Here is a 25306-nt window from a genome sequence, read left to right as displayed (position 1 = left end):
AGTGTGCACGCCCTCTATTGACGAAAAAGTGAAAGCTTTGTGAGTGAGGGGCCGTGTTGTGGGGATTTATTACTAAAATTAAATACATTTTTGTAATCAAACGTTGCGCTGAATGCGGACAAAATCAACTGTTTTTCAACGGACTCTTCATATAATTGCCTTTTATAAAGCAATCGCACGTGAACAGGAAGTGACAGAGCGCCCGTTTTTCATGTCTAGAAAATAATGTAGGTATGCAAATAAGTTAACCGGGCGCGCGCGCCTGCGCCTTGTTGTTTTCTTAATATCCAACATGGCAACCGGCTGAGGACTCGAATTTCGCGGGGCTCGGAAGGTAAATTTGCTCTTGTATTTTCTCATGCTTGTTTCTGTTAAAGTGCATATTTCGGAGCAAAGGCAGGTTGTTCCATTCATGGAGATTGTGAAGGCTACGTATTTCAAGACCAACGTGCTGTATTTATCCGAGAAATTGTGGTCTAAAATAATTGGTAAATTGCCACAGTTTGGTGCTGCTGCATACGCCCTCAAACGGTCGTCATATTGCATTACTGGCGCACATGACTGCGAGCATTCTTTTCTATTTACTTCAATTGTTTCACTGCCAGTTCGTCTTGAAAGTTTCCGTATTACGCCACCATTTTTCATAAGATAATTATAACCTCACTAATGAGAAATCCCTTTTTGTAAAAAAATTGTGCAAATGCAAAAGTGGTGGCAGGATATGAAAAGTTATATTGCTATATATCATAACAAAAAAAGTCGTGGCAGGATTAGCCTATAAAGTTTGAGTACCAATTATTATTATTTTGTTGTAAAAAGTACCAATACAATTTAATCACATGCAGAGATAAAACAAATGGTGTTCTACCTAGTGGGGCATCTGTGGCCGGGGCCTACCATTTTATTCATAAATCTGTACACTTAAGGTTAACACATGTGGTTGTATGAACTTGTGAATAGCTTATTAGTATTCCCAACAAATGAAAATAATGTTTGCTAGTTGATCAAGTATGTTAAACACAAAGTAATGTGCTTGTCCTATGTCTTGTTTTGGAAGGATTTTGTAAAGTACTGCAAGCATCTGTACTGAGCATGTTGTAAGAGTCAAGGCATACCCAATATAACAGTCCTTTGTGTTTGTTTTCATTTCTTTCATGATCTCACATTTGAACTGCATGAGAAAAACACAGTGAAAACCTGATCTGTTTAGCACCGGAGCAGCCTTCAAAATGTTGAAACAATACTCTGTGAGAGAACTCGTGCTTGGGGTAAGTGAACTTGTACTTGTACAAAATTTATAAACTACTCTGTTGTGTTATCTAACTTGAAATGAAATATGGTTTTTATTATATTCGTAGGAATACAACTTTTATAATTATTTAGTCCTTTTTATGCCCTGCTTCGAAGTAAGTTGAGGGGGCTTAAGGGTTTGCCTTGTCCTTCTGTGTGGTTGTCGGCTGTGCTTTTCGGAGCTGGATTGGTCTAGGGATCCCCAGAAGCCTAGTGTTTTTGGACCCCTCAATAAAACATTAAGGTAATTTTTGCTAAAACAGTAGCTACGTTGTCCGAGCAATAACTTCAAAAGGACTTGGCATATCATCGTCAAACTTGATTTTTGGGATTGGTGGTCTAGCGATCCCACTGAAGCCTAAATTGTTTTGGACCCTTCAGTTAAATATCACGGTCATTTTGGCTAAAACAATTCAAATGTTGTTCGGGCATTAACTCAAAAAGGACTCGGCATATCAACTTCAAATTCGATTTGTGGATTGGTCTTGAGATCCCCCAGAAGCCTATTGTTTTTGGACCCCTAAGTTCAATATTATTAATGTAATTTTGGCTAAAACAAAAGAAATGTTGTCCGAACAATAACTCAAAAAGGACATGGCATATGAACTCCAAACTTTATTTGTAGATTGGTCTTGGGATCCCCCAGAAGCCTATTGTTTTTGGACCCCTAAGATCAAAAATTATTAATGTAATTTTGGCTAAAACAAAAGAAATGTTGTCTGAACAATAACTCAAAAAGGACATGGCATATGAACTCCAAACTTGGTTTGTGGATTGGTGATCTAGGGAGAAGCCTATTTTTTTCAACTGCCTCAGTTAAATATTAAGTTCATTATGGCTATAAAATAAATGTCCAGGCAGTAATTCTTGGGGACTTGGCGTATCTGCGCCAAACTTTGTGGACAGGTCTTTGGATCCTCCAAAAACCTACTGTTTTTGGAAATGTACAGGTCATTGTGGCTAAAACAAAAGAAAGATTGTCGAAACAATTTCTCAAGAATGAGACTAATCTCAGTGGGGCCTTTTTGTTTGTCAACACACACATCTAATAAATATGTTTGTTTTTCTTCATATTTGTAAAAAATACAATTTTATTTATTTCATTCTTTCCTTTTGGTTATCTGAACTGATATTATGTACTTCCCAATTGTTATGATGTATTTAACTGCACATTCGGTTAAAGTTTAATCTTAATGAACAGGCAGTGAAGCATGTAGATATAGTCTACACTCTAATTTGGTGTACTAGGTTTGGAGTAGAATCTAAACCACTGTGACAAATTGCAACCTGCACCTAGATGAACCTTGGCATTTTTTCCCAAGACTGTTATTAAACGTCAACATAAGCCTAACTGGTAAAAATTTTGCTTGGTGATCAACGATGGTTCGCTGAAAGGTACACGCCAGTTAACACAAAGCACTGAAAAACATAGAGAGCTTCTGTCATGATTGGAAACATTGCAGAGCACTTCCCTCTCTATCACCACATTGGACACAACTGGAGAATGGAGTTGTTCCGCACATATTCTCTATGAAAGCGATGCAGTAGTGCAAATATTTTTGCCCTGATTTTAGACACCTTCTGAGAAAAGGTGTCAGACTCAACTGTGAAGCAAAGAAAAAGTGCTGCAGGAAGACGAAATGTAGAGGCCGTGCAATGGATGTCTGCCACCTGTATACTTCATTGCTCATGAGAACACACAGTGGATCAACATCCCCAACCAGCCAAATAGCATGGTCCATAGAACTCCCGCTCAAGAACCGACAGTGGATCGAACATTGGTGACCAACCGCATACCACCAGAGGCTTACTGCTCAAGAACCTACAGCAGACCTACATCGGCAACCAGTCAACAGAGTCATCCCACTCAAGAACAGACAGCAAACCGACATCATCAACCAGTGACACACCAGAGGCCTACTGCTCAAGAAGACAGTGGACAGACATCGGCAACTTGTTACATACCACAAGAGGCCTGCTGCTCGAGAACAGACATCAGCGGACAGCAGACTGACATCGGCAAAGGTTGCATAACGCCAGTTGCCTGCCGCTCAAGAACTGACAGCGGACCGACATCAGCAATCAGTAACATACCTCCAGGGGCTTACTGCTCAACAACAGACCTCAGCAGACAGCAGAGCGACATCAGCAATCAGCTGCCGCTCAAGAAAAGATAGCGGACAGACATCGGCATGTTAAATACAACCAGATTCCTACCGCCCAAGAACCGACAGTGGATCGGCATTAGCAACCACTGACATACAGAGTCATGCGGCACAAGAACAGACAGCGGACTGACATTGGCAACTTGTTACATACCACCAGACCCCTACTGCTCAAGAACAGACATCAGCGGACAGCCGACCGACATCGACATTCAAATGCATACCCCTTGAGCTCTGCTGCTCAAGAAAAGATAGCGAACAGACATCGGCAACTTGTGAAATACCACCAGAGGCCTACCGCTCAAAAACTGACAGCAGATCGACATCAGCAACATACCTGAGAGTCATGCTGCACAAGAACAGACAGCGGACCGACATCGGCAGTCTGTTGCATACCACAAGAGCCCTGCCGCTCAAGAACAGACAGCGAACCAACATCAGCAAAAAGTGACACATCACCAGAGTCCTGCCAGGCAAAAACAAGTGGCCAACTTGGCATCGGCAACTTGTGACATACCACCAGAGTCCTGCCGCTCGAGAAAAGACAGTGGACTGACATCGGCAACTGTCGCATACCACGAGGCCTGCCACTCAAGACCGACAGCAGACGGACATTGGCAACTGTGACAAACCCCCAGAGGCCTGCCGCTCAAGACCAACAGCAGACGGACATTGGCAGCTGTGACAAACCACCAAAGGCCTACTGCTCAAGAACCGACAATGGATCATTAGCAACCAGTGACATACCACCAGAGGCCTACTGCTAAAGAACAGACAGCAGACCGACATAGGCAACCAGCTGTATACCACCAGAGGCCTGCTGTTAAAAAAAAGAGTGGACAGACATCTGCAACTTGTGAAATACCAACAGAGACCTGCTGCTCAAGAACGGACAGCAGACCAACATCAGCAAACAGTGATACACAACCAGAGTCCTCCTGCTCAAGAACGGACAGAAGACCAACATCGACAACCAGTGACACACCACCAGAGTACTGCTGCTCAAGAACTTACAGCTGACCAACACCGGCAATCAGCTGCATACCACTAGAGTGCTGCCACTCAAGAACAGACAGCGGACCAACATCGGCAACCAGTGACACACTACCAGAGTCCTGACTCATTACAAAAAGACAGCATACAGGCATCAGCAACCAGTGAACTACCCCCAGAGGCCTGTCGCTCGAGAAAAGACAGTGGACTGACATCAGCAACCAGTGAACTACCCCCCGAGGCCTTTAGCTCGAGAAAAGACAGTGGACTGACACCGACAACCAGTAATATACCCCCAGAGCACACCACTCGAGAAGACAGTGGACTCACATCGGCAATTGTCAGATACCACCACAGTTCTGCCACTCAAGAACAGACAGCGGATGGACTTTAGCAATCACCGGAGGCCTACCGCTCAAAAAAAAAGGCTGCAGACAGACATCGACAACCAGCCGCATACCACCAGACGCCCAGATTCAAGAATACACAGTGGACCATTTATTGGCAACCAGTGACAAACCACTAGCGAGAGGCCTACCACTCAAAAAAGGCAGCGGACACACATCAGCAACCAGCCACATACCACCAGAGTCATGCTGCTCAAAAATCCCAGCAGAGGGACATCAGTATCCATTGACACATCACCAGAGGCCTACTGCTCAAAAAAGGCTGCAAACAGACATCGGCAACCAGCTGCATACCACCAGAGGCCTGCCGCTTACAATCCACAGCAGACTATATTCGGTAACCAGTGACATACCACCAGAATCCTGCCGCTCAAGAACCGACAGTGGAACAACATTGGCAACCAGTGACAACCTCCAGAGCCCTGCCACTAAAGAACCAATGGCCGACCATCATCGGCAACCAGTGACATACCACCAGAGACCTACTGCTCAAGAACAGACATCAGCGGACAGCAGACTGACACCGGCAATCAGACGCATGCCCCAGAGGCCTGCAGCTCAAAAAAAAGATATTGGACAGACAGCGGCAACTTGTGAAATACCACCGACCAGAGGCCTGCTGCTCAAGAACCAACGGCAAATCAACATAACCAACCAGTCACATACCAGCAGAGTAATGCCGAACAACAACAGACATCGGACTGACATCTGCAATTAGCCGCATACCACCAGAGGCCTGCTGCTCAAGAATCCACAGCAGACCATTAACTGGAACCAGTGACATACCACCAGAATCCTGCCGCTCAAGAACAGACAGTGGACCAACATCAGCAACCAGTAACACACTAACAGAGTCCTGACTCTAAACAAAAAGACAGCCGACAGGCATCAGCAACCAGTGAACTACCCCCAAAGGCCTGTCGCTCGAGAAAAGCGGTGGACTGACATCAGCAACCAGTGACCTACCCCCAGAGGCCTGTCGCTCAAGAAAAGACAGTGGACTGACATCGACAACCAGTAATATACCCCCAGAGCACACCACTCGAGAAAAGACAGTGGACTCACATCGGCAATGGTCAGATACCACCAGAGTTCTGCCACTCAAGAACAGACAGTGGATGGACTTTAGCAATCACCAGAGGCCTACTGCTCAAAAAAAGGCTGCAGACAGACATCGGCAACCAGCCGCATACCACCAGAGGCCTGCCACTTAAGAATCCACAGCAGACCATTAACTGGAACCAGTGACATACCACCAGAATCCTGCCGCTCAAGAACAGACAGTGGACCAACATCAGCAACCAGTAACACACTAACAGAGTCCTGACTCTAAACAAAAAGACAGCCGACAGGCATCAGCAACCAGTGAACTACCCCCAAAGGCCTGTCGCTCGAGAAAAGCGGTGGACTGACATCAGCAACCAGTGACCTACCCCCAGAGGCCTGTCGCTCAAGAAAAGACAGTGGACTGACATCGACAACCAGTAATATACCCCCAGAGCACACCACTCGAGAAAAGACAGTGGACTCACATCGGCAATGGTCAGATACCACCAGAGTTCTGCCACTCAAGAACAGACAGTGGATGGACTTTAGCAATCACCAGAGGCCTACTGCTCAAAAAAAGGCTGCAGACAGACATCGGCAACCAGCCGCATACCACCAGAGGCCTGCCACTTAAGAATCCACAGCAGACTATCTTCGGTAACCAGTGACATACCACCAGAATCCTGCCGCTCAAGAACCGACAGTGGAACAACATTGGCAACCAGTGACATACCTCCAGAGTACTGCCGACCATCATCGGCAACCAGTGACATACCACCAGAGACCTACTGCTCAAGAACAGACATCAGCGGACAACAGACTGACACCGGCAATCAGCCGCTTACTACAGAGGCCTGCAGCTCAAAACAAGATAACGGACAGACAGCGACAACTTGTGAAATACCACCGACCAGAGGCCTGCTGCTCAAGAACCAATGGCGGATCAACATAAACAGTAATGCTGAACAAGAACAGACATCGGCAATCAGCAGCATGCCACCAGAGGCCTGCTGCCTGTGAATCCACAGCTGACCATGTTCGGCAACCGCTCAAGAACCAATAATGGACCGACATCGGCAACCAGTGACATACCACCAGAGTCCTGCCTCCCAAAAGCGGACAGCGGACCGTCATTTGCTACCGGTGACATACCACCAGAGTCATGTCGCACAAGAAAAGATAGCATACAGACATTGGCAACATGTGAAATATCACCAGGGGTCTGCCACTACAGAACTGACAGCGTCCCAACATCAGCATCCATTGACATACCACCAGAGACCGCTCAAAAAATGCAGTGGACAGACATCGGAAATAGCCCCTTACCACCAGAGGCCTGCCGCTCAGGAATCCACGGTGGACCACGTTCGGCAACCGCTCAAGAACCAATAACGGACCGACATCGGCAACCAGTGACATACCACCAGAGTCCTGACAGCAGACCGTCAATTGCTACCACTGACATACCACCAGAGGACTGCCACTCAAGCAACGACAGCAAACCGACATCAGCTACTAGTGACATACCACCAGAAGCCTGCCACTCTAGATCCGAGAGCAGATCGACATACGTGTAGGTGAACAGCACCATACCATTAGCTACCTGCTGATTCAGAACCGACAAGTGAACCACAACGGTAGAGTCAGTCGCTTTTATGGATAAAGGAAACAAGGAAGCAGTTGGCAAGTGTTATTCCTGATAGGTACACATAGCATCTTATATCAGTCTTGGAACTAAATGGAGCAGGCAGGAGTGCATATTGTATCATTCTGTGGAGCCCACATCATCGCAGACAACAAGGCAACATATTTTATCTGGAGCATATCACTATAAAAACAAATGAAGAATTTGTGTGTTTAAATATAACTGGAAAATTCCTTTTTTCTGCACTAGTCCAGAAGTGCAGTTTCAGTCCTGGCATGTTGTCTTTGGGAGGGCAAGGCCATTTTATATTTACAAAATGCACTTTCCTTTTGTCTGAAACTAAACTCATTCTTCATTGAAATGATTTTAAAGTCCTTTTTAACATTGGATACAAAGTTGATGTCACTCTGAGCTGACTATATGTAATTTCAATGTTGTTACAGTTACAGATTATACTCAAAAATATAGGGGCAAACAAAATGGTAAGGAGATTACACTGCAGTGGTTCCCATGCCTTACACGTGTTTTTTGTCAGTCTTTTTAAAGGCTCCTGTGAAGATCTGTCTCCTCTCAGGTCGTCAGGATTTGTAAGTATGTTATATAATGACTGCAATATAATGTTCATGGCATACCCTTTTTAATCCCTAATGCCTCAAAATGCTCTTGGAGAGTATCGGCAGATGAAACAAAATATTTTCTTGTTTCCATGTTTTTGTGTGGATATTTTGTCCATTCTTTCCCCCAGCTATTTGTTAAAACTGATTTATCTGTCACAGCTGGCACTTACTAAAACTGGAAAGTTGAGACTGTTTTTGAACGCTGAACTACTTACGCTGATCTTGATCCTTTGACCAATAGGAAACGTGAAATGACTGATAGTACATTTTCGCCACAGCTTGAAATGTCTGCAGTCCTGAGGAACTTGACTGATGAGATACCTTCTTCAAACTTTGTTTTGTTTGGGTAAGTTTTTTAAATAGTTACTAAAAAGGCACATTTGGGGAAAAGAACAACAACATAAGAGTGACAACAAAACTGAGACTGCTATTTAACTCTTTACAAAAGTAACACATGAATAAACATCTATTTCCTTTCCATTAGATTGTCAACAATCATAAACCAGGACAAGAAATATAAAGGCCCATCTACCACCAAGGTACAGAGGTTGGGACGACGCAAGGCAACCATGAAGAATCGTGGATATACTGACGCTGATGACACCAAATGAGTTTGTGGCACATTACCCAAATCTATGTCACACCTTCTACGGACGTCGGCAAGCCTTGAGGGAGTGCTGCCAAGAAGACTTGATGGCAGCAAAACGAGAGGGCTGTGAGATCCGCCCAATCCTTGCCAAACATTTGAATTAGACTAGATAATGGACTCGAAAGAAGTAGACTATCTACCATCATCGTGCTACGGTATGGAATTCCAATCATTCAGGTAGGTTACTAAAAACATTTACACAGCATTTAATGGGGTATTAAAAACCTTTTGAAATTGGAGCCTGAGGGAGTAAACAAAAAATTGATTTGAAACAAGTGATCAGTTTGGGATTGAACCTCATGTATCCACAGTGTGTTCTCCTGAGGTACAAACATTGCACGGAAGGTTAAACCAAGAGTTTCCATTCTTAAATTTTGGACTCCTCCCTGAGAAATTTTACTCTTAAATAGCAAAATCATATCACCATTTTCTAGTATGAATTAAACGGGGTATTTTCACCATTAAAGCCTTCAGATTCTTCCTTACTGAAGATGCTTTGTGTATAGTTGTGACCTCTACAATCCTACTTCAGTTTGAGATGAAACTTTGATGTTTTAATACCTGTATTTGTCTTCTACTGCAGGTTTTTGGTGTAAAACCAATTTCAAACTTCTAACATTATTCGTTTGTCTGTTTTTTTCCAGTTCTACCAGAATATATGCCAGTTAAATTTGTCCTCTGTCTTGATTTGCCTGTAAACTGGCAAATATGATGTAACAGTATCCTTCCTCTTCCTCGGTGAGTTTAATCAAACAAACATTTTCTAAAAATTATTTTTGATAGTTTGAAAGGTTCATATTTTTTGTAATGTAATAACTTGAATAATAATAATATTGTTAATGAACTCTTGATACTCAGTTGGAGACGATGACATTTGTTGAAACCCTATACCACACCTTCTACGTTATTCCAGTTACAACTTTCTAATATTGTACGTTTGTCTGGGTTTTTTTTTCCAGTTCTACCAATGATGTCAGTTAAATTTTCCACTGTCTGGAATTGCCTGTAAACTGACAAACATGATTTAACCGAAGCCTTCATTGGTGAGTCTAATAAAACAAACATAATTTAAATGTTAACGTGCATAATTTGTAAGGTTCATACTAATTGTATTGTAATAACTCTATTGTTAATGAAACTGTTATAATCATTCGTACATGTCTAATCTTGGACAACTTTTATAGTCAATTTGAAAAGCCTTTATTCAGGGGCTCAATTCAAGTCTTTCTGATACATAAATTCTTGGGAACATTTCAAAATATTTGTTCATAGACATTTCACCTTTGCCTTGAATACAAAATTTCTTGATACTCAGTTGGAGACGATGACATTTGTTGAAACCCTATACCACACCTACGTTATTCCAGTTACAACTTTCTAATATTGTACGTTTGTCTGGGTTTTTTTTTCCAGTTCTACCAATGATGTCAGTTAAACTTTCCGCTGTCTGGAATTGCCTGTAAACTGACAAACATGATTTAACCGAAGCCTTCATTGGTGAGTCTAATAAAACAAACATAATTTAAATGTTAACGTGCATAATTTGTAAGGTTCATACTAATTGTATTGTAATAACTCTATTGTTAATGAAACTATTATAATCATTCGTACATGTCTAATCTTGGACAACTTTTATAGTCAATTTGAAAAGCCTTTATTCAGGGGCTCAATTCAAGTCTTTCTGATACACAAATTCTTGGGAACTTTTCAGAATATTTGTACATAGACTGTTCACTTTTGCCTTGAATACAAAATTTCTATTCTAAGTAGCATCTTGCTAAAATTCCAAGTAATATGTTTTCATTTGACATTGATTACTATTTTTTACAGATAGCAACCCCATTGTGTTGAGTATGGACTGCACAGGAGTCTGGAGTCGATGAATGAACGCACTGCAGAGTAGCATTTCGAGGAGTGAAAAAAAGATCACAAGCTTTTACAACTGTCGAACAATTTGAAATACAACATCGATAACCCTAAGAGCACCTCACGAACATTGTCTTTTCTCTGTGAAATCAAGACCTCGCTGATGAAACCAAGACCTCGCTCATACAAGAACTTTATTTTATTCAAGAACACTATAATTATTTCAGACAATAAGTATTATGGGCCCTCCAAAGCCACAGCCGAATCTATGATTAACGTCACGAGCAGCAGACTAAAGAAATGTTTATGGCCTCCACTGCAGATTAAAGAAAAGAAGTTGCACATGCAGGCACCGGTCTACCATGGACACAAGCACACAGAACTAACTGACATCACAAGAACTCTAAAACATTGCACTCACCTGATCAATGCTTGTTGCAGAACTGAACTGGATTAGTTGGATTAGAACCTTAATTTGTTGATAAATTTATGTTAAAGGTTAAGGTGGTACATGTATTTCCGATGATTATGGTAATGTTTTGGAAATCTGTGTTATAGCTGTACTAATTGGCATTTTATGAAACTTCCATGTTCTACTGAAGTGGGTTTTTAATTGAATGAAATGCATATTCAACGTTTTTAAGCAATCTTACCATTGGATAACTTTCGGTGGTCTCCAATATGCAGTCATGGGGAGGGAGATTTCCAGCACCTAGATTCAACACTTCGATGACTACCTCCCCATAATACCACACGATTCATCACTGATCTCCAATCTTCACTCGCCATACAAACTGAGAAAATGTTATGCAAATCACCCATGCAATTATGTCCTTTTAACATCCTTTGTGCCTATCGACCTTCGGACTGCGCACTCGCAGTCGACACTCCCAGTCAGCACTGGCAGTCTGGACAAGGACCCAAGACTATGGACCACCTACTCCTACTGAAGCTTGGCTTGCTTACCTTGCAGAGGGAAATGATGACGAACTCTGAGTTGCCCAACAATGGTGTGATGACTTGAAATGATGATGAATCTTCAGAAAAAAATTCATCTTACACACACAATTGTAAAAAACCAATATTTCACTTAAAACCCTAGGCATAGCCAGATGCTGAGGATCTTGGCTGAGGGTGATGTGCTGGTAACCTCTCCTCTCCTTTCCTTTCATTAATTGAGAGCCATTCAAGAGAATATCTTATAAATCTTTGGACAAAACCTTTTTGTAGAAATTATTGTGATAACCCAGATTTTGGTATGAACTCTTGACCAGGCCAGATGCTAAGGATCCTGGCTGAGGGTGATGTGCTGGTTATAACCTCTCCCCTCTTTAACTTCAATTGAGAACCATTAAAGGGAATATTTATCAGTGTTTACAATTCTTAGGACACATTTGTTTCTGTAAAGAAAAAAAATTGAAATCCCAGATTTTGGTACTTATTCTAGGCCAAGCCAGATGCTGAGGATCTTGGCTGAGGGTGATGTGCTGGTAACCTCTCCTCTCATAAACATCAATTTTGAAACTTAAAGGGTACTTTTAACGTTGTCCTATCATTGTTCTGTAGAAAATATTGTGAAACCCAGATTTTTGTATAAACTGTAGGTTAAGCCAGATGCTGAGGATCTCCAAACTACCAATTGCAAACATGTCCTTTTAAACAACCTTTGTGCCTATCAACCTTTGGAGTGCCTGTGCGGACAAGGACCCAAGACTATTGGACCACCTTCTGATCATGTGGCTTGCTGGTTAACACCACAGAGGACCTTGCAACAGCCAATGACAATGGACTCCAAGTTGTCCAACATTGGCAAGCAGATGTGTGATGACACGAAATTATGATGACCCTTCGGAAAACCTTTATCTCTTTACAAATTATTGTGAAAACAAACAGTTTGATTTTAAACCCAAGGCCAAGCTAGATGCTGAGGATGTTTCTATAGATAATTTTGTGCAAACCCAGACTATTATGGTATAAACTCTAGACCAAGCCAGATGCTGAGGATCTTGGCTGAGGGTGATGTGCTGGTAACCTCTCCCCTCTTAAATAGCATTTTTTGAATCGTTAAAGTAAATGTTTATCTTGTCCTATAACTCTTTGGGCAAATTTGTTTCTGTGTAGAATCTATTGTGAAACCCAGATTTTGGTATAAACTCTAGATCAAGCCAGATGCTGAGGATCTTGGCTGAGGGTGATGTGCTGGTAACCTCTCCCCTCTAAATTTTATAACATTAATTTTGAAACATTAATGGGAGTGTTAAATTTTGCCCAATCATTCTTTTGGCAATTTGGTTTCTGTAGAAAGTACATTGTACTGTGAAAACCCAGATTTTGATATAAACTCTAGACCAAGCCAGATGCTGAGGATCTTGGCTGAGGGTGATGTGCTGGTAACCTCTCCCCTCTTAAACTTCAGAAACATTTAAGTGTATTTTTGTGTACTATTGTTATTTGGGCAATTTTTTGTCCGTCTAAGTAGGGGCCTATGGGGGGGGGGCCTAGTAAAGTTTAAATTCTAGATCAAGCCAGATGCTGAGGATCTTGGCTGAGGGTGATGTGCTGGTAACCTCTCCCCTCTTAAACTTGAGAGACATTTAAGGGACTGTTTTTGTACTATCGTTATTTGGGAAATTTTTTGTCCGTCTAAGTAGGGGCCTATGGGGGGGGGGGCCTAGTAAAATTTAAATTCTAGATCAAGCCAGATGCTGAGGATCTTGGCTGAGGGTGATGTGCTGGTAACCTCTCCCCTCTTAAAGTTAATGTTTGTCCCATCTATCTTTTTGCGCCTTTGATTGTGAAGTAATTTTCATCGAAGCCCACAGAGTTTTTAACCACCATATTAAGCCAGATGCTGAGGGTCTTGGCCGAGGGGTTTATTGAAGGTATTACATGAAACTATTAAAGGGTATCTTTGTTATTCGAGGCTTGCTCCCCCCCCCACAAATTAAAAATTTTTGTTTGTGTATTTTTTTTGTGAAAGTCATAGGTGCCTAGTATGTTTTGAATTTTAGATCAAGCCAGATGCTGAGGATCTTGGCTGAGGGTGATGTGCTGGTAACCTCTCCCCTCCAAAAATGAACGTGTAACATTTTAGCGAATATTAAAGGTTTATCTTTGATTCTAGTGGAGCCCTGTCTCATTATCTGATGTACATGGTCAAAAGAGACGCTGGGTTCTGGGTGATTGGCTGGCGCTGGTACATTTTGAATTATTTTTATGAAATTATACAAATTTGGTCTTTGTTTCAAACATCGCACAAGTGTGCATCATTGCAATTTTAATTTCTGAATCCAAAAGGTGTTTTATTAGAAACATAACAAGGGATAAAATACTTTAGTTACTTGCCTTACTTGTTTCACCTCATGTTATGCATGAATAGTTTTTAATCGATAATGTTTATGTATTTGTCTGCTTTTTTCCCCATAAAATAAAGTTTTGCTTGTGGATAGCTACAATGTCATGTCGCATTTGGGTCGGTCTTAAAATTGCTACGGACTTGCATGGGAAGGGCAGAGCATGTACTGGATTAGCCTATGGTTTGAGCCCGGCCTTGATGGGGAGAAATTATTCTCCTGGGTGGGGGGGGGGGGACGACTGGGACAGGTGACAATAATATCCTGCTGCAGTCCCCTAGACAGCACAAAAACTACCAAAGCCCACAGGCAATGGCAATCCTGTTGCTTCCTCAGCGGCAAGCCTAAGCACAAACTTACTCCCTTGCCGAGGTGGACCTAAAAAAAGGCCGTCAGCTGAGGCAGACCCAGACTCTGGTTTCAGCCACTATGCTGACTATTGACATGGTACCACTACGGATAATACCTGTCATAGCCCATTGACCAATGCTCGACCTTGCCGACTGCTCCCATTTTCTTCAGCTCTCACAATTTGAGGAACCCACTGTCAACTCCTTGAAGTCCATCACTACTAGAAAGGTTCCTAAAGCGTGCCCTCGACTGGATTTGCTTTTGATCAAATGACTTCCAAGGAATGCTTTCCAAACTATTTTTAGCATTCATCGGCTCATACATGCAAGCCTCGGCTTGAAGGAGCTTAAGGTCACCTGCCTCAAGACAATGCAGCAAGTTGCATTCCTTGTTTGGAGGTGACCAGGGACTGCCTCGTCCACAGGATGTTTTCCCCAAAGATTCAATCAGCCATGACTGTGACATGAAGGTATGCGTCCTTCAAGTTCAATGAGGCTGACAACATCGGCTTGGAAGTAACTTGACATGTGTCCTTCTGGATTAGCATTGGCTGCCACATGTCGGGCTCCTTCTTTGGTACTCGGGGAAAAGATGGTCGACATGCACCCTGAATGTGGGGATGCACACCATCAGTTGATTTTAAACTGGAGGTTTAAAGTTGTCTTAAAGTTACCCTTAAAGTTGTCCGAGGGTCTGATATGGAGAAATTACCGTCAACAGCGGCAATGGCCGAACGGTAATGCTTACTGGTGCCTGGCACTTCGCTGCAGCTGTGCCAACTTGTCCTTCTCATCGTCTGAGATAACCGAGCCGAGGGACGAGTTTGTTCTAGGGAGCGTGAATCTTTGAGCACCCTGGATAGTGCACACTGCATAGAGTCCCGAACCTGCTAAGGTGGGTGATAGGGTGCATGGTACTTTAGATGGTTGCAGGCTTATGGTCAGAGGTAATTCCCATTGGGCGTAGTCATCCTGGGATGGTCAATCACTGGTGGTTGGCCTCAGAAGGGTTGACTGTAGATAATCCCTTGAGAGGAACACCCACTCTTGACTGGCCCAGGAAAAAGGTAATAACCCATCAAGCTGAATAAGCCATGAGACTCGTTACGCTAGGTTTTTCCCCATTTAGGGATGCCCTGGTGGTGAACAGAGACTCGACTCGACTCGGCAGCTCATTTACCCTAGTTTGTACAAGCCTTACCGGGGCCTGCCATCTGTTCAGACACATGCTGGTTAGTGGCCAGGGAAGGGTACTAGTTTGAGACGGCTACCCCGACAGCGGAACTGCCAGCACCCATAGCCATTTGCTACTGCAAACGCTGGGTGGGGTATTGGTTAAAGAAATAGTTTCCCCTAAACATTTCTCCGAGAACTTGATCTCTCCAAGGGGTGTTCATACTTTTGGTTATGACAGGCAAAGTCCGACTTGTCAAATGTTTCATAATACATCGCCCTCTTCCCAGGAGGGAGTTGATTTCTCCCTCGAGGGCCTGGCGCTTCGCTGCAGGGGTTGGCATCAGGCTGGGCGCTGCAGCTGTGTCAACTTGTCCTTGTTATCTCTGGTGATGTCCGAGCGTGAGTGACGAGTTGGTTTCTGGCAGTGTGAATGGTCAGGCATCATGGACAGAGGACGCTGCAGGGAGTCCCAAACCCGCCAAAAGGCTGAAATGGAGCTGGTTGGAAAGATTTTTTTCCCCCCGAACAGTTCTCCTCCCGATAACTCATCCTGTCTGTGGGGGTTCTTCATACCCTCGGTAACGACAGGCAAAGTCTGAATTTTTAAATGATTCATAATCTCCGCCGTCATCTTGAGGGGGAAGTTGATCCCCCTCTAAAGGGCCTGGTACTGAGTCAGGTTGAACAGGAAAAAGTTGGGCCTTGCAGCTGTGCCGACTCGTCCTTGTCAATGTTTGAGAAATCAGAAGGGACGAGTTGGTTCCTTGGAGCGTGAATCGTCCGGCACGCTGGACAGGGCACGCTGCATATGAGTCCTGAACCTGGACACCAATGGGTGCAGGCTCACAGCAGGATGTTTATTTCTGTTGGGCCCCGAATCATCCAGCGATAGTCAATCACTGGTGGCTGGCGAGTGTGGGTTGCCTCCTCGCCAGGGCTGACATGAAGGCTGAGATGGGGCTGATCGTCCAAAAAAACTCAGCACAAGAGATCGAGTTGACCGCCTGATGGCATTTTAACATGGCGGGACCGACCCAAGGATTTATCAGAGCTTGATGATGAACGAGGTTCACACCCTTTCAAGATCTTTTGTTCCTTTTGGAAAGGCCCCATGAAAACCCCCCAAAAAATTCGAGTGATATTGGGGCACATGGTTTCCAGAGCAACAGGTTAAACTTCTTAGGCTGCGGATAATACGTCAGGAAGAACATTGGTGGTTGGCCCAGGAGACCAGTGCCCAATTCCATAGCACTGCTTAGCATCCGATTTCGTGCTTACTGTGCAATTTCACAGCACTGCTAAACATAAGCACACGAAAAGGCATGCTAACCTTCTGGTGCCTGCCGCCCAAAAATATATGACATCCCAATGCAAATTCATGGTAGACGCGCAATATGGTTGCCAAATTGTTCTGCTTACCTATGAAATACGCTTGGACCTTGGCATTTTTTTTCGCCAGTTAGCCCGAACTTATCGTTTAGCAGTGGAAATTGGGCCCAGGTAGTAACCCGTCTTGCCATCCTGTGGAGATTTCTACTTTGAGGGAGGAGGGGGGGGGGGCAGGGGGAATGATCAAGCTGACTATCCTCATCAGGGTGTACATGCCATGTCAGGGTGCGAAATGATGAATGGAGACTAAACTCGGCACCTCGTTTACCCTGTCCTGGCTGGCCTTGCAAGGTTTTGCATCCGGCAGCATTGATCTGGTTTGAAAACCCCTTGCTGCCTGGGTCTCCCCCTCCCCCCTCCCCTCTTTGGACTTCCAACTATGTGGCCTGGGAATGGGACTGGTTTAAGACAGCTACCCTACCACAGAACTGCCAGCACTCATAGCCGTTTGTTACTGCAAGTGCCGGTTGGGGTACTGTTTGGAGAAGGTAGTGTTCCCTAAACAGTCCTCTGAGGACTTGGCCTGTCCAAGGGGGCTCTTCATACCCTCCGTAATGACGGGCAGAGTCCAAATTGTCAAATGATTCATAACCACTATTTTCTTGAGGAGGAAGTTGATTTCCCCCTTGAGGTCCTGGCACTTTGCCGGGTTAGTCAGGATCAGGCTGGGCGCTGCAGCTGTGCCAACTTGCCCACCTCATCGTCAGAGATATCTGAGCGTGCGGAATGAGATGGTTCCCGTAAATAGTTGGGCACCCTAGCGGGTCACCCTTCAACAGAGTGCAACTGGGTTAAGAACACAAATGGGTGCAGGCTCACCACACCAGAGTGGGTTGCCTCTTCAGAGGGGTCAACTGCCTGACGCATGCCAGGGCTGACATTGAAGATCAAGTCTGCGTTTTAACATTGGGGGACCGTCCTAAGGATTTTATTCCTTTTTGAATGACCCCATGAAAAACCGACCAAATTTCGGTTGGAAATTGGGACACAGGGTTACCAGAGCAACAGGTAAATTTTGGGCTGTGGATAAGAAGATCTGTTGGCTGGCCCAGGAAACCGGGTAACAACATATCCTGGCATCCTTTGGAGATTTCCACTGTGCCCTGGGGCGTAGGATGATCAAGCTGACTAGGCCATGGAGACTCCCCATGTCAGGGGATGAGACGTGGCGTGAATGGAGACTTGACGCAGTGCCTCATTTACCCTGTTCCTGATGTGCCTTTATTGGCTTCACTTCGGCAGAATTGATCTGGTTGATACGATCGTTCCAAGAGCCTGCCTTATACGTTTGGATGCCCACTTGTAGGGGCCAGGGTGGGGGACTGCTTTGAGACAGCTACCACAACATTCAACTGCCAACACCCTTAGCCGTTTGTGACTGTAAGCGCTAGCTGGGGTGCTGGTTGGAGAAGGTAGTTATCCCTAAACAGTCCTCTGAGGACTCGGCCTGTCCCAGGGGGCTCTTCATACCCTTGGTAATGACAGGCAAAGTCCACAATGTCAAATGATTCCTAAAACACCACTGAAGGAGGATGTTGATTTCCCCCTCGAGGTCCTGGCACATTGCCAGGTTAGTCAGGATCAGGCTGGGCGCTGCAGTTGTGCCAACTTGTCCTCATCATCAGAGATATCTGAGCGTGAGGAATGAGTTGGTTCCTGGGAGCGTAAATAGTCAGGCACCCTGGACAGGGCACCCTGCACAGAGTGCAACTGGGTAAAGAACACGAATGGTGCCAGAGTGGGTTGCCTCTTCAGAGGGGTTGACTGCCTGACGCATGCCAGGGCTGACATTGAATATCAAGTCTGCGTTTTAACATGGCGGGACCGTATCTTTTTTAATGTCCCCATGAAAAACCGACCAAATTTCGGTTGGAAATTGGGACACAGTGTTACCAGAGCAACAGGTAAATTCTGGGCTGTGGACAAGAGGATCTGTTGGCTGGCCCAGGAAACCGGGTAATAACCCGTCCTGGCATCCTTTGGAGATTTCCACTGTGCCCTGGGGCGTAGGATGATCAAGCTGACTAGGCCATGGAGATTCCCCATGTCAGGTCTTCCCATGTCAGGGGATGAGACGTGGTGTGAATGGAGACTTTACGCAGTGCCTCAGTTACCCTGTTCCTGTTGGGCCTTTTTGGCTTCACTCCGGCATAATTGATCTGGTTGATACGATCGTTCCAAGAGCCTGCCATATACGTTTGGATGCCCGCTAGTAGGGGCCTGGGTAGGGGACCGCTTTGAGACAGCTACCCCGACAACTCAACTGCCAACACCCTTAGCCGTTTTTGACTGTAAGCGCTAGTAGGTGGGGTACTTGTTGGAGAAGGTAGTTTTCCCTAAAGACTCCTCCAAGGACCTGGCTTGTCCTGTGGGTCTTCATACCCTAGGTACCAACAGGCAAAGTCTGACTTGTCCTAATGGTTCATAATACACCACCCTTTTCTTAAGGAGGGAGTTGATTTCTTCTCCCTCCAGGGGCAGATACCTCGCCGGGTCAGTCGGGATCAGGTTGGGCGCAGCAGTTGTGCCAACTCGTCATCGTCGAGGTATCTGAGCTTGAGGGACAATTTAGTTCCTGGGAGCGTGAATTTCCGGGTACCCTGGACAAGGCACGCTGGATGGAGTGCAAATCTGGGTAAAGAACAACAATGGATGGTCTACTATACATCATTCTGAGATGTTTTTGTCCTCTTTGGAAGGGCTGTGAAAAATCAAACATTTCATAAAAAAATGGGGGCACAGGGTTACCAGAGCAACAGGTTAATTCTTTGGCTGTGGATAATCCCCAGGCCCTGGCATCTCGTGGAGATTTCCACTGTGCTGAACGGGCGTGGGTTGGTCAAGCTGACTAAGCCAAGGAGACTCACCATGTCAGGATGCCCAACATTAAGGGGCTAGGGGTTAACATCGCCTTGTTTACCCTGTCCCTGTCGGGCTTCCCTCGGGCAGTATTCTGGTTCATATGATCTGTGATCTGGTTCATATGACCCTTGCCAGAGCCCACCTTACGTTTGGTGTCCCCACTAAGAGTAAAGGAAGGGGACTGGTTCGAGACAGCTAGTTCGAGACAGCTACCCAAGCTCCGGTTGGGTACTGGCTGGAGAAGGAAGTTTAGAGAACTCAGCCTGTCCCATGGGGTGTTCACACCTTCGGTAACGATAGGCCGAGTTCGACTTGTCAAACCTTTCACAGTACTCAAAAGACAAGAAAAACTCTGCACAACTAAATTATACACATCTTTTAGTACAAAACGTCTTTAGCAACAATTAAATGTATTGGCAAATGTCTTTTATTCAACTTGGTGGCACTGCTTAAAGAAAGGTACTACCTATTTAGTGGCTTAGTAGAAAAAATAGGAAGGTCATGTCATGGACATGCTGTATGGCATTGCCGGGGGTGCTGTAAACACTTAGATCGATCAAGTCCTCACTCTTACTTTGGTCTCACCACCACCATTTAGGTTACCTAACTGGTAAAGTAGTCCCTGACGTGGATGCCCCAAAATCAATGGTAATTTATGAGTGCATGGATATGATACTTACCTCCTGCCTGTGCTGCTTGGGTGCAGGGCACGTTTAAAAGTGTGTTGGTTTGTTTTCTGTGTGTAAAGCATAGACTTGGAGAGACTTGCATATGTAGATTTAAAGGGTCTGTATATAATTGGTATTGCTCTGGAAATTAATTACCATAAAACTTACCTGGTAAGAAGTACAGCAACTTTAATAAAAAATAGTGCATATTTTGACAAACTTTTCATTTTGAAATGGGAAAACCTATCACTTTTTATTCCCCTACATTTGAATCTGAGAAGCGTTGTTGCGGTAATGCTTCCCAGATTCCAATTGCAGATTGCAGATTCCAATTGCAGAGTATTATTCCTGCGTTGACAAAACCACTCTAGATTTTTGACAATATTTTAAAAACACTACCACCTTTTGAAATGAAATTAAATGAAAGGAAAGGAAAATATTTACAACTAATTAGTATTAAAACAAGCATTGGGTTCTATCTACACACTGTATACAATCCCTTTACATTGAAATCTAAAAAGTATGGTCTCTTTGAGTTCAAAAGGCTACAAAAGGCTACAAAAGGCTACACCTTTTGACATCTATAAACATTCCAACAATATGCATGCACAGAAAATGGTTTTGTTAATATAATTGTGTTCGGGTGTCAAATGTGATCTTATTAATGATTCAAGTGTGTGTTTTTTTTGTGCTGTAAATGTTTCTTAGAGGTTGCAAAGTTTCTTTGTCTTGCAAACTTGCATATATTGTGTGTGTGATGTAATCTTTGCTACTCAAGATTTAAAAGAGATTGCTTTGAGTTGTGTCAATAAAAGTTTATACTATTTACAAATGTAGTTAATTGAATGTTTTAATGCAATCATTTAATTACTGAGAGACATTTTCACTGGTGGCAGGAAGGTTTAAAGGCAGTGGACACTATTGGTAATTACTCAAAATAATTATTAGCATAAAACCTTACATGGTAACAAGTATTGGGGAGCTGTTGATCATAGTATAAAACACTGAGAAACGGTTCCCTCTGAAGTAACATAGTTTTTGAGAAAGAAGTAATTTTCCACGAATTTGATTTTGAGACCTTATAATTACATTTTGAGGTCTCCAAATCAAGCATCTGAAAGCACATAACTATGGTGGCAATTGTGTTTTTTCTTTCATTATTATCTTGCAACTACGACAATTGAGCTCAAATTTTCACAGATTTGTTATTTTGTGCATATGTTGAGATACACCAAGTGAGAAGACTGGTCTTTGACAGTTACCAATAGTGTCCAGTGTCTTTAAGTGAGGGCAAAAACATCATAAGGTTGGCTATATTATTTTGCTCTTATTTGAGGGCAAGGGTCCTGAGTAGGCACCCTCTGAATACGCTATATTTAAGGGGCAGTATTTAGCTTATACAATTAGTAATTTATATTTATTTTTTTTTGCCTAAAAAAGGTTATGTTACTAATTTTTGCCAAACAGTTACTTTCTATACCACTGCATTTAAATCTACAGTGCACTGTAGATTTAAATACTCCGTTGAACTAAAACTCTAAAATATGCACAATATATTTTGTTAAATACAAACTGCGTTAACAATCGATAAAGTGTTGAGTCTCACTCTATAAGATTCACACTATAAGAATGAATGAATAGTAATAGTCTTCTGCTTATAGGCAGGTTTTAAAAGTTGTAAACAGTTAAATACAAACTCTGCCGAGGGACAAAATGGAGCCCAGGTAGCAAACCATCAAGCCTCACTTTCGAATCAAATGGTAATACATGATACAAGAAGCAATCAGTATGTTTTTACATAGCCCTATGAACACCCTTGCCTGCGATCTCTAACAAAATTAGGTTGGTCTTTATAGTGTGTCTCTATTTAAATTATTGTGTATATTTAAACACATTATTTCTTATGTTTTTTATTATACTTGGTAAAAAGTAGTGTAGTAATGATAAGTTTATATTTAATGTAGTTATGATAAGTTTATATTTAAACTTAGGCCTACATTTTAAAACTGATATGGTTATTTAATTTATTAAAGGAAATTAGAGTCATGTTTACTTTTCATACTTGTTAAAATGCCTTAATTTACCCGTAATATTTGTATCGTCTTTACATCTAACTTCGGTTATTTTAATTGACCATTGGTGAAATAAAGATCCTCTGTAGAGCATTCCACAACTTCAAATTCTCATGTTTTCTCATTTGCTTTTCTGGTCAAAGGTCATAGGTTTCATCTCATTTAAATTTTTTATTTTTTTTGACCCCCCCATCCTAAGGTTTAAATATTAGTTCCGAGCGATTTTTTCAAGAGCCGCCGTAGCGCAGCGGGCTAGCTCACAGCCCCCAGAATTCTGGGGCTGTGAGCCGGGTGGGTTCAAATCCTCTCCAGGACCCTTTTACCATTAAAATAAAGAATTTTTTTAAATTCTAGTAAAAATGGGTAGGGCTTGAACCGGGGACCTTCCGCTCTGTAGTCTCTGGCCTTCACCGCTGTGCTACGAGCTGTTATGAAAATCTAACGATTTTTGGAGTGATGAATTTACCGCATTTGGACTTAGAAAATTTTTCACAAATTTCTCACCAAAAGTTTTGCCTGGCTCAAGCCTTGGATTTCTAGCTGATCTGAGGGTTGACCAAGGGCCTTGCTGGCTCAGATTTATTGGGGCTCGGGGGATGGAGTGCTAAACGGCAGTCACTAGGGCTGGGTGGTTGAGGGAACTGGAGCGCTACAAGGAAGTCGCTGGGGTTGGGTTGCTGAGGGGCTGGGGGGTTGGATAGCTGCATGGCTATAGAAGGTTGTGGAGTTGGGCTGTTGGGGTTAGGGCTGAGAGAGCTTAATGGAAGTCACTGGGGTAGGCTGCTAGAGCTGGGGTGTTGGAAGGATGTGAGGGGTAGGGCTTCTGAGGAGCTGGAAGGTTGGCTCGCTGGTACTGGGGTAGGGCTTCTGAAGACCATGTTATCGTTAGGGCTGGTTGCAAAGGTTGTTGCGCTTAGTTTTTTCGAAGAGATTTGAAGTGTTTTTTTATAAAAGATTTTTAAGTATTTTGCTAGTCTGTAGATACTGGTAAATTTGAAAGATTGTTGATTTGTTAAGGGAATGTTTTTTGAAGCGTCTAAGAATAGTCGTAACAATTTTCAAGCTCCTCTCTAGATGTAAAAAAATCCTATTTGCTATTTTCTGTGATTTTCAACTTTTTTAGCATTACGCATGTAAGAAATGCTTGTAATGATTTCGCAGCTTGTCTGCGGCCCTCTGAAGGTAAAAATAAAAACGCATTTGCGATTTTCCTGCGATTTAATTTTTGTTTGCATTACGCATGTAAGAAATGCTTGTAATGATTTCGCAGCTTGTCTGCGGCCCTCTGAAGGTAAAAATAAAAACGCATTTGCGATTTTCCTGCGATTTAATTTTTGTTTGCATTACGCATGTAAGAAATGCTTGTAATGATTTCGTAGCTTGTCTGCGGCCCTCTGATGGTAAAAATAAAAACGCATTTGCAATTTTCCTGCGATTTAATTTTTGTTGTTGCATTAGCATGTAAGCAATGATCGGAATGATTTCCCTGCTGATCTGCTGCCCTCTACAGGTACAAAAAAAGCGTATTTGCGATTTTACTGCGATTTTCAATTTTTCTAGCATTACGCATGTTAGAAATGGTTGAAGTGATTTCGCAGCTTATCTGCGGCCCTCTGAAGGTAAAAAAAAAAACGCATTTGCAATTTTCCTGCGATTTAATTTTTGTTGTTGCATTGCGCATGTAAGCATTGATCAGAATGATTTCCCTGCTGATCTGCTGCCCTCTACAGGTACAAAAAAAAGCGTATTTGCGATTTTACTGCGATTTTCAATTTTTTTAGCATTACGCATGTTAGAAATGGTTGAAGTGATTTTGCAGCTTATCTGCGGCCCTTTGAAGGTAAAAAAAAGCGCTTTTGCAATTTTCCTGCGATTTAATTTTTGTTGTTGCATTGCGCATGTAAGCAATGATCGAAATTATTTCCCTGCTGATCTGCTGCCCTCTACAGGTAAAAAACAAAGCGCATTTGCGATTTTACTGCGATTTTTTTATTTCAAGCATGAAGCATGTAAGAAATAGTCGTAATGACTTCCAAGCTTGTCTGCTAGCTGCCCTCTAGAGGTAAAAAAAACGCATTTGCAATTCTTCCTGCGATTTCCAATTGTTTTAGCATTACGCATGTAAGAAATGCTTGTAATGTTTTCGCAGCTTGTCTGCGGCCCTCTGAAGGTAAAAATAAAAACGCATTTGCCATTTTCCTGCGATTTAATTTTTGTTGTTGCATTGCGCATGTAAGCATTGATCAGAATGATTTCCCTGCTGATCTGCTGCCCTCTACAGGTACAAAAAAAAGCGTATTTGCGATTTTACTGCGATTTTCAATTTTTCTAGCATTACGCATGTTAGAAATGGTTGAAGTGATTTTGCAGCTTATCTGCGGCCCTTTGAAGGTAAAAACTAAGCATGGGTCGGGAATATTGTCCAAACTTGTTTGCTGCCCTCTGAAGGTAAAAAAAAACGCATTTGCGATTTTCCTGCGATTTAAACTTTTTGTTGTATATACATGTGCGAGTATTTGCGATTTTACAAATTTGTGTATGCAATTCCGATGTTGATTTGTGTGTGTACTTTTGCGTATGTATGCATTTGGTTTTCACAAATAATTTTTTTCTCGAAAATTTGCACAATTAAGCAAAATACAATCCTTCTTTTTTCATTTCATAAATTGTTTATTTATTATGCAAAACAACCATAATTAACAACTTAATAAATTGAAGACATTATTATTCATTACGCTTTTTGAAATACACCTCTAA

The 25306-nt window shown here is 43.0% G+C and overlaps 1 protein-coding gene across 4 annotated transcripts; it reads left to right on the top strand.

Moving 5' to 3' along the window:
* The first annotated feature begins 216 nt into the window (after nucleotides 1-216).
* On the top strand, nucleotides 217-22567 carry LOC139938856 (uncharacterized). 4 transcript variants are annotated; one of them, XM_071934499.1, is made up of 8 exons: nucleotides 217-1268; nucleotides 8094-8134; nucleotides 8406-8510; nucleotides 8649-8990; nucleotides 9458-9551; nucleotides 9773-9856; nucleotides 10227-10310; nucleotides 10644-22567. In XM_071934499.1, exons 1-4 carry the CDS (start codon nucleotides 1230-1232, stop codon nucleotides 8773-8775), a joined length of 312 nt encoding a protein of 103 aa, XP_071790600.1. In that variant the 5' UTR covers nucleotides 217-1229; the 3' UTR covers nucleotides 8776-8990; nucleotides 9458-9551; nucleotides 9773-9856; nucleotides 10227-10310; nucleotides 10644-22567. The 4 variants fall into 4 exon arrangements, 3 of the variants coding, with proteins under 3 accessions (XP_071790600.1, XP_071790601.1, XP_071790599.1); XM_071934500.1 differs by having other exon boundaries at nucleotides 220-1268; nucleotides 7991-8134; XR_011786217.1 differs by having other exon boundaries at nucleotides 226-1268; nucleotides 8083-8134.
* Nucleotides 22568-25306: the final 2739 nt, after the last annotated feature.

This window comes from Asterias amurensis, chromosome 6 (genome assembly GCF_032118995.1).
Source record: "Asterias amurensis chromosome 6, ASM3211899v1".
Classification (NCBI taxonomy): Eukaryota; Metazoa; Echinodermata; class Asteroidea; order Forcipulatida; family Asteriidae; genus Asterias; species Asterias amurensis.
Note: the sequence above shows the minus strand (reverse complement) of the source record. Positions and strands in the feature narration are given on the sequence as shown.